General features: G+C 38.9%; 2 protein-coding genes across 2 annotated transcripts; both read left to right on the top strand.

Annotated features, from left to right (window-relative positions):
- Positions 1 to 735: 735 nt before the first annotated feature.
- LOC138899221 (secreted RxLR effector protein 161-like) lies at positions 736 to 1,300 on the top strand. The gene is made up of 2 exons (XM_070185361.1): positions 736 to 880; positions 1,050 to 1,300. Exons 1-2 carry the CDS (start codon positions 736 to 738, stop codon positions 1,298 to 1,300), a joined length of 396 nt encoding a protein of 131 aa, XP_070041462.1.
- Positions 1,301 to 5,987: 4,687 nt separating this feature from the next.
- LOC104096278 (probable L-type lectin-domain containing receptor kinase S.5) lies at positions 5,988 to 9,173 on the top strand. The gene is made up of 2 exons (XM_033656142.2): positions 5,988 to 7,301; positions 8,067 to 9,173. Exons 1-2 carry the CDS (start codon positions 6,080 to 6,082, stop codon positions 8,528 to 8,530), a joined length of 1,686 nt encoding a protein of 561 aa, XP_033512033.1. The 5' UTR covers positions 5,988 to 6,079; the 3' UTR covers positions 8,531 to 9,173.
- The last annotated feature ends 227 nt before the right edge of the window (positions 9,174 to 9,400 follow it).

Genomic DNA, 9,400 nt, shown 5'->3' with positions numbered 1-9,400 from the left:
ATCTCGGGAGCCCAATTTCTAGCATTCCTGCAATTTTGTATAGTTTTATTAGTTTTGGGAATACAATTCAATGCTTTTGGGCTAAAACAAAATCTAAAAGGCGTTAACAAGCAGTCAAAATCCCCAATTATCAAGAACTATGTGGGTGTTTAGAAACAAGCTTGATGAGTTTGGGAATACAACAAGAAACAAGGCCATGTTGGTGGTTCAAGTTTATAATCAAGAAGAAGGTATTAACCGTGTGATGAGACTTTTGCTCTAGTTGCACGAATGGAAGCCATCAGAATTCTCATTGCTTTTGCATCTCATATGAAATTCAAATTGTTCCAAATGGATGTCAAGAATGCATTTATGAATGGCTATTTAAAGGAAGAAGTCTTTGTCAAAGAACCCCCTGGTTTTGAATGTCATGAGCATCTTGAACATGTATTCAAGCTCAACAAGGCACTCTATGGCTTAAAGAAGGCTTCTCATGCATATTATGAAAGGTTGTCGAGATTCCTTCTAGAAAATGGCTTTATAAGAGGGAAATTTGACAACACTCTCTTTTTGAAGAAACGAGAGAGGAACTTGCTGATTGTGCAAGTTTATGTTGACGACATCATCTTTGGTATAACAAATGATTCTTTATGTGAGGAATTTGCCAAGCTTATAGGAAGCGAGTTTGAGATGAGCATGATAGGGGAACTAAACTTCTTCCTAGGTCTGAAAGTTTAGCAAACCTCTAAGGGAACGATGATAAGTCAGCAGAAATACATTAAAGAGCTTGTAAAGAGGTTTGAGAGGGAAAGCTTGAAGACCATTGATACTCCCATTGCCACTGCCACTCGTCTGGACATGAACGAACCCGGTTCCCCTGTGAATGAAATCATGTATCGAGGTATCATTGGCTCTCTTATATCTCACAACCAGCAAACCTGACATTGTGTTCAGTGTGGTATTATGTGCTAGATTCTAATCAAGTCCAAAGGAATCTCATCTAAAAGCTGCTAAGAGAATTCTGAGGTATCTCAAAGGAACATGGGACCTGGTTCTCTAATATTCCTCAGGAGACAATTTTGACTTATTTAGGTATGTTGATGTTGATTATGCTGGCTATTTGGTGGATAGAAAGATCACATCTGGGATGGCACATTTTTTGGGATCATGCTTGATTTCATGCGGTACAAAGAAACAAAACTTTATGGCTCTCTCTACTGCAAAAGTTGAATATGTGGCAGTTGCTTCTTGTTATTCTCAACTACTATGGATCAAGCAACAACTAGAATATTTTGGTGTATTTTCTGATTGTGTGCCATGACTGTGTGATAACACAAGTGCTCTCAACATGGCAAAGAACCCGATTCAGCATAAGAGGACAAAGCACATTGATGTATGACATCACTTTCTCAGGGACAATGTTAAAAGGGTCTCATCTGCATGAAGTTTTGCAAAACAGAGGACCAGGTGCTGATATCTTCACCAAAACATTGAGTAGAGAGAATTTTGAAAAGAATCGACTGGAGTTGGGACTAATAAATTAAACTAAGCACCAAGTCCCTCAATGATTGGCTATGAAGAAATGAAAAGGTAAACTGCTAAAAGGTTTTTTCTGGCAATTTCTCACTCAATTCTATACCATTATAGGTAAACACGCATGGCAACTACAGAGCAAACAAGCAGCTAATGATATTGGATTTTGTTAGAAGGATGACGCTCATATTTACAAAATTCAGTCAGGGAGCCTCGTTCTTTTGACTCAGGTTAGTATTTCCTTTTACACTCATATGCATTTTAAACGGCTATAAAAATGCCACATCATTAAATGTGTCCGCCTTTTCTATCATCCTTTTTAAGCCCAATCGTCACACCCGTTACAAACTGACCCGTCTACCCAGTCAGTTGCACCCGTCTGTAACTGGTCCCTCATCCTCTCTAAATAACCCCAAAAGTCATCTTTCTCACAACTGTATACATCAAAGCTATCAAACTCCTTTCCTCTCTCAGAAAACCCTCTCTCTCTCGTGTCTTTACTCTCAAAAATCACCATGTCTTCCCAAAATTCAGAGTCTCCAAGTGCTACCATCGTCACTCCTACCGCGTCTTTGTCTCACGAAGCACTGCAGCATGAGCCTGAGTCTCACCTGTCACCCATTAAAAATCCTAACCCAGAACAACAACCATCTATTGTTTCCTCTCCAACCCCATCGAGTTCTGGTTCTCATTGTAGCCGGAAAAATCAAACTCCTAAAAGGTTTGTCGCTACAACCTCTCCCTCTGCTTTGCCGAAACAAATGGCAAAAAATGAAATAATGGATGGAGAAAAGGGACCAGAGGTTTCAAGTCAGTAAGTTAGGGAGGTCTTTGTAGCCCAAGAGGATCTTGATGGTAGTAGTGAAGCATCAGAAATGCCTATCACTCATCTTGTTTTGACGTTTGATCTGAATATTACCTCTCCGTCAGGTAATGCCTCTCTTGCATCTACTGATTCTACATTGTTAGGTGTGAGTGAGAGAGAAGCTATAGAGAATATGCTACTTATTGCTACCGATGGAGGGTTGGTTAGGAAGTATGAGTGTGGTGATGTGGCCAATGGGTCTCAGGGGGAAGGAGAAGGAAATGGAGTTGGAAGTGGGGAACTGGTGCCTCATGGTAACCCGATGCCAGTTAGTACTACAAGGGAGACAATAGAGGGACCTGCTCCCTCTGCCCAAGAAGTGCACTCTGCTCCTACTTGGGATGAAACCTCATGCTCTACAAAAGAGCCCCTAGATAGTATTGACCCTGCTCCTTCTCCTCACTTTGATGTAGTGCCATTAGATTTTGTAATTCCTGAGATGAGACCTCTGTGTGAAGAAGAGAATGATAACAGTGAGAAGGACTATGATGATGTGAATGTGACAAGTTTTATTCCTGCTAGAAGTGGTAGGAAAGTTCCCAAAGATCCCCTTCTTAAAATACCCACTACTAGGTAGTAGAAGAAAGAAGCTCTTGAGAGTGCTTTGAAGAAAAACAAGGAGAAAAAGAAAAGAAGAAGGTTGGTGAAAGGAAAAAAGTTAATGAATGAGAAGGATATGCCTCCGGCAAACATTGTGAATGTTGAAGATGAAGAGGTGAATGAGTAATCTGCTTCCTTGGTATGTAAATCCCTAAAAAATATGTGCTTGCAAAGCCTAAGAGAGGATCTCCTGTGAAAGCGGTGGAGATTGATAAAGAGAAAAGTGTTGAAGAAAAGGAGTCTGGTGAGAAAAATAAGTCTGAAAAGAAGGAGAAAAGTGTGAAGAAGTCTTAGAAGAGTAAGGCAAGTGACAGAGACGAACCCGGTTCCTCCAAGAAACCGAAAGTAGAAGTGTCTGAAGTTAAGAGAAGAGAAAACCTGAAGAATCAAAGGGTGTTATGGGGCAGAGCGTTTAACGCTGACATTCTTGAAATGTCAGGCATGAGACAGTTGTTTGCAGTCTGCAAGTTTCAGAAGTGGACTCATATGTTTACCATTCAGAATCCCAAGGTTTATGAAGAGGAGGTTCGCAGTTTCTACGCAAATCTGTTTACTATGGAAGACGACAATATCTGCCTGAAGGTTAATGGAGTGGATTTTATGATGGATGAAGTTATTCTAGGAAGTATCTTGGGTGTGCCCGCTGAGGGTCTCTCATCTATTGAAGGGATATGTTCCCCTTACTTTAGAAAGATCATTCTAAAAGCTCATGCTATTTAGAGAGGGGAACATGTGCACAAGAAGGGCCTCCTTCCAGAGTATCCGCTTATGTTTGAAAAGGTGAAAAGGTCCTGCTTCCACGTGCAGAGAAGCATTCCATTACTTCGAAAGTGGACATGTTCCTCATGGAAGCATTGGATGCATACACTACTATCAACCTGTCTGGTATCATGATTGAACATACGAAAAAGGTGGCAGACTTCAAGGACGGGAACCATGGTTTGTCTTATGGGTTCTTGCTCACTAGAGTGTTTGAATACTTCAAAGTCCCTTTGGGAAGAGCAATAGTGGGAACTCGAAAGCAAACTTTCTCAATGACAAGCTTGGATGAATGTGAGTGCATAGACAAGAAGGGGGGTGTTGGCAACAATTCTACTATTTCTTAGTTAATAAATGCTCAAACTGCTGGTAACGAGGAAATAATGAGCCTGAAGGCTAGGAATTCCATTCTTGAGGGATAGCTTAGTCAAGCCAAGGAGGAACCTGGCTCTAGCAGTGCATAGGGTGCAGAGGTTGCCCACTTGACTGCTGAAAATACAGACCTGAGGAAACAGGTTGAGGACCTAAAAGAGCAGCTGATAAACGAGCAACGGTCTGTAAATGATCAAGTGGATATTCCTCTCAAAGCCATTGCCTCTTTATCCTTCCCTCTCTCTTCTAATTCCCCTTAAACAGTTCCCTTGTCAGTGTCTAGTTTAACGATGTTTGTCTTAACCCAGTGTCTCTTTTTGGCTTGTTGTTTTTATGACTGTGGTACTTTAAGTTTTTTTTATTATGTGGATGTTTTATAAACAATGGTACTACTGCCTCTATTTTCTCCTCAAATAAATTAATAAGTATCTCAGTCTTTTGTTATGCATGTTATAGTCTTGTGCTCTATTTTTTAGCTATGTTGTATGCACACAAGTTGTATGAGTTAACCTTGTTGGATTTCTTTTTGCGTTTACTTGCATATATTCTTTTATGATGCCAAAAGTGGGGGAAAATTGAAGGGGAACAAAACGGGAAACAGATTCTCAAGGGGAATAAAACTAATCTACAAGGTGAATTGTATGGAGGTCTGCTTCTCATGGGAAACTTCAATTCTAAGTTTGTCATCATCAAAAAGGAAAAAATTGATAAGTTATGTCCCTTTGTATTTTGATGATTTAACAAACTTCATATGAGAACCAGATAGGAAACATGTTACACAGCCTCAAAGTGCTCAAAACAACAAGTCACATGTCTGGCACAAGTTCTAATATTACCAGTCAAAGAAATAGCAGAGGGAACAGATGGCTATCAGTTCATCCGATTACAGTACAAGTGAACTCGTTACAACTGTTAAAGTCGCTACACTGTTGCACTGCACACACAATAGTGCAGCAGTCATTTTATGGAGCATGCTATATACCTGATACTTACTTACATCATCCCAATGATCTCACTTATATATTACCAACATGAGACAAGGGAAAACACACACTTGCAAACCCTAAATCATTAAGTCTCTCTCAAGTGTGTTGTCGCCTTCATTGACTCCAAGGCTTGAAAAATAAAGTAGCAACAGAACAATGGACCAGATCCCAACACTGAGTTTATCGTGTGTCCTTAATATTGTTGTATCTTTGTTAATGTTATTTAGTTGTAATTTCTGCTCAGCTTAGTTAGAAGCATCTTGTAGGATATCTTCTGTAAAACCATAAACCATGTGTTTGTGTTTGGCTAGAGTTAGTCAAAGTGGTAAGCTTTGTAATTTTGTAATAGAGTTATTACAAAGAGGCTTGCAATAGAGTTATTACAAGTAGGTGAGGGATTAAAAGTTTAATTCCTAGGCTACAATAGGTTGTAATCGAAAGTTTGCTCGGTTAGTGAAGTTGAAATCCTACGAGTGTAGGTCGTGGTTTTTAATCCCGTGAGCTGGGAGTTCTTCACGTAAAATACTGTTGTGTGTGTGTGTTCTGTGTGAACCGATAGAGAACCAGATTCTCTATACAGTTTGGTGGACTCTTACTTTACATCATTGTTCCTTTTTCTTACTATCTTTTTATTATTGCTTGTGCTATTACTTTTCTTCTCGTCTTTTGTGAGCCAAGGATCTATCGGAAATAGCCTCTCTACCTTTAAGGTGGGGGTAAGGTTTGCGTACACACTACCCTCCCCAAAATCCATATGTGGGATTACACTTGGTTTGTTATTATTGTTATTGTTACATTGCTAAATATTTAATATTATAAAATATTCCTAGAATGCCCTCACCTTTAAGAAGGCATATAGTCATTAACTACCCTTTTAAGGATCATATCCAAGACTTGCTTCAAAGCTCTTTTATTGATCTTTCCTCTGTCTTCCTCTAGAGTGCTCACTTCTCTAATTCTGTTCATTCTGTTGACTACATGAAAAATGGGATTGTTGACAGCAAAACAAATCACCATCTTCATCTTTCTCTGCTGTCTTCAGTCCATATCTCAAGCCAAGCTAAAGAAATTCGACAAGCAATATGGACCCTTTGACGAAACGTACTTTGACATCTTTCAAGTAGTACCTCCTGCAACTATCAGTAACCATGCTCTCCAAGTGACTTCTGATTCCCACGGCGCTTATATGAGCCTGTTAAACAATGCAGGAAGAATTCTCTTGAAACAGTCCTTCAAATTGTGGGATGATAGTAACAAAAGGATGGCATCTTTCAACTCTTCATTCCTTATAAACATTTACAGGATATCAAATAAAACTGCAGCTGAAGGTTTAACTTTCTTGATTTCTCCTGATTTAGAGCTGCCAACTAACAGCCACGGGCAGCAGTTAGGCTTGACAAATGCTAATACTGATGGTCAATCTACCAATAAAGTTATCGCGGTCGAGCTTGATACATTCAAGCAAGAGTTTGACCCTGATGATAACCATATAGGGATTGATATTCATAGTATTAGTTCTGTAAATGTCGAATCTTTAACCAAACATGGTATTGAGCTTGCTCCAATTGGTGCAAGATTTTACAATATTTGGGTACAATATGATGGTATCAAGAAAATTCTTGATGTGTACATTGCAGAACAAGCTGAGAAAAATGGCTCAACCCCACCTAGGCCAAAGAATCCAATATTAACACATGATATTGATTTAAGAGATGTTGTGAATCAAGAATCATACTTTGGATTCTCTGCTTCAACAGGGAATTTTTATCAATTGAATTGTGTGTTAAGGTGGAACTTGACAGTTGAGTACTTTGAGGAAAAAAATCCAAGGATCAAGGTTGGTTTAGGTGTTGGGGTTCCATTATTTGCTCTGTTCTTGATTTTGTTACCACTTTTGGGGTACTATTACTACAAGAAGAGGGTTGCTAGTTCAGAGTCAAATATACTTGGTGCACTTAAGAGTTTGCCTGGAATGCCTAGAGATTTTGAGTTTAAGGTATTGAAGAAAGCTACTAATAATTTTGATGGAAAAAACAAGCTAGGTGAAGGGGGATTTGGAGTAGTACACAAAGGGTATTTAGTTGGTGAAATTTTGGAAATTGCAGTGAAGTGGTTTTCAAGGGAAAGTATCAAAGGGCAGGATGATTTCTTGGCTGAGCTTACAATTATCAACCGTCTCAGGCATAAACATCTTGTCAAATTGCTTGGTAAGTATTTTTCACTCTACTTTTACTTTTAGTACTAAGGGAAACTTGGCATAACGTTAAGAGTTGTCGCTGTGTGACTAGAAAATCATGGATTTAAAGTAATTTTTAAATTTTCTTTACCACTACACTAAAAGTCTCGAATCTTCTCTTATGTTTATGGGATTAAAAAGTTTCTATATATACAAAAGTATAATTTTTACCCCATTTAGCATAGTACTATAATTTTTCAACAAATGATTCAGTTGAACCCGAATGGGAAGCTCCGTCCCTAGTTATAGGTAACCTGCCTTATTTTCTAATACATTACTAATTTCATCTTTTATGAAAACTTACATGTAATTATTATGTATTTGACTTGATAGTGTAAAGGAAAATTTACTCAATCAGTGTACTCTCGTATCATTTTGAGGAAAATCACATCTATGACATTACTCTTACTAATAGCATCGCATCAGAAACACTTATACTATCTGCCTTTGTAGCAAACTTTTATTTGCTTTCTAGCATATTGTTGTGTTAACTTCAAGCTGATTAGGAAAGCAAACAGACACATATTTTACAACAGACCCTTGTGGTCCGACCCTTCCCCAGACCCACGCGCATAGTGGGAGTTTAGTGCACTGGGCTGCTCTTTTTATCAGAAACATTTATACTATCTTTCTAGCAGACTTTTATCGACTTTCAAGCAAATTACTTTGCAACTTCAAGCTGATGAGAACAGCAATACAGACATAAGCATCTTACAATCATATATTATTGTGATAGGATGGAGCCACAAGCATGGAAAGCTACTACTTGTATATGAGTACATGCCAAATGGTAGCCTAGACAAACACCTTTTCTCAGGGTCAGATAAAAAGCCACTCAGCTGGCAAGTCAGGTACAAGATTGTTTCAGGCGTCGCCTCAGCCCTGCACTATCTGCACGATGAGTTTGAGCAGAAAGTGGTCCATTGCGATCTTAAGGCGAACAACATCATGCTCGACTCCAACTTCAATGCACGCCTCGGTGATTTTGGCCTGGCACGAGCAATTGACCACGAAAAGACCTCGTATGCTGAGGCAGAGGGCGTGCTTGGCACGATGGGATACATTGCACCAGAGTGCTTTCTCACTGGAAAAGCCACTCAACATTCTGATGTATATGCATTTGGAGCAGTGTTGTTGGAATTAGTATGTGGCAAGAGAGCTGGAAATAAAGTTAATGTCTTTCAACTATTTGTTGATTAGGTTTGGTACTTGCATCGCGATGGTAGAATTCTCGAAGCTGTTGACACGAGGCTCGGGGATGATTATGTAGCTGAAGAAGTAAAGAGATTGTTACTACTTGCTTTGGCTTGCTCTCATCCAATTGCTAGTGAAAGGCCTAAAACACAGACGATAGTTCAAATTATATCAGGGTCAGTACCAGAACCAGAAGTTCCACCATTCAAACCAGCATTTGTATGGCCTTCTTCTATGGTGCCAATTGAAATAGACTCGACTACAGTCGATACAATATCCATCACAACTCCTCAGATCAGTTCAGGAAACAATGTTGAGTATCAAAGTAAGTAGAGCCAGCAGCATATATACATAGGCCAAAAGAAAAGCAAAGGACTTTCTAAAGAGGCATATGTACATTTTCCTCTTCATGCGATGTTGGATTTTATTCATTAAATAAAAGAATGAAATGAAAATGGTGGGAAAAGGAATGGAGTAAAATGAAATTTTGAATTGGTTCCTTTTACAAAGGAACTTTGGCCCTTATTGAATAGTAAAAGGAAAATTCTTGTGCTTATATACAGAAGCACTTCTTGTAGCTCTTAAATATATAGTTAAGAAGAGATCAAGTCTCGCGCCGTCGTAGTTCGGCGTCGATCAATTGATATGATTGATAAATTTTTTGGACCAAATTTATTTTCCTTTTCCATCATTTAATTTTTCCTTTCTGAGCGAATTCCGCATTATTTTTCCAATTGTCAAATTCGCGACCAAACATTCCATTTAACAGAAATTTAAATAATTATTAACGAATAGATACCTTATCAAATGAACATGCACCTTTGCACCTGCTGTGACTCAACTTTCTTGGCTATAAATAGAGAGGCTTAGTCTCGT

This window comes from Nicotiana tomentosiformis, chromosome 9, assembly GCF_000390325.3.
Source record: "Nicotiana tomentosiformis chromosome 9, ASM39032v3, whole genome shotgun sequence".
NCBI lineage: Eukaryota > Viridiplantae > Streptophyta > Magnoliopsida > Solanales > Solanaceae > Nicotiana > Nicotiana tomentosiformis.
Note: the sequence above shows the minus strand (reverse complement) of the source record. Positions and strands in the feature narration are given on the sequence as shown.

Coding starts and splice junctions, on each gene's coding strand:
- LOC138899221 (XM_070185361.1), top strand. CDS start 736: ATGATAAGTCAGCAGAAATACATTAAAGAGCTTGTAAAGAGGTTTGAG. Junction 881..1,049: donor GAATGAAATCATGTATCGAG/GTATCATTGGCT, acceptor AATATTCCTCAG/GAGACAATTTTGACTTATTT.
- LOC104096278 (XM_033656142.2), top strand. CDS start 6,080: ATGGGATTGTTGACAGCAAAACAAATCACCATCTTCATCTTTCTCTGC. Junction 7,302..8,066: donor ACATCTTGTCAAATTGCTTG/GTAAGTATTTTT, acceptor TTATTGTGATAG/GATGGAGCCACAAGCATGGA.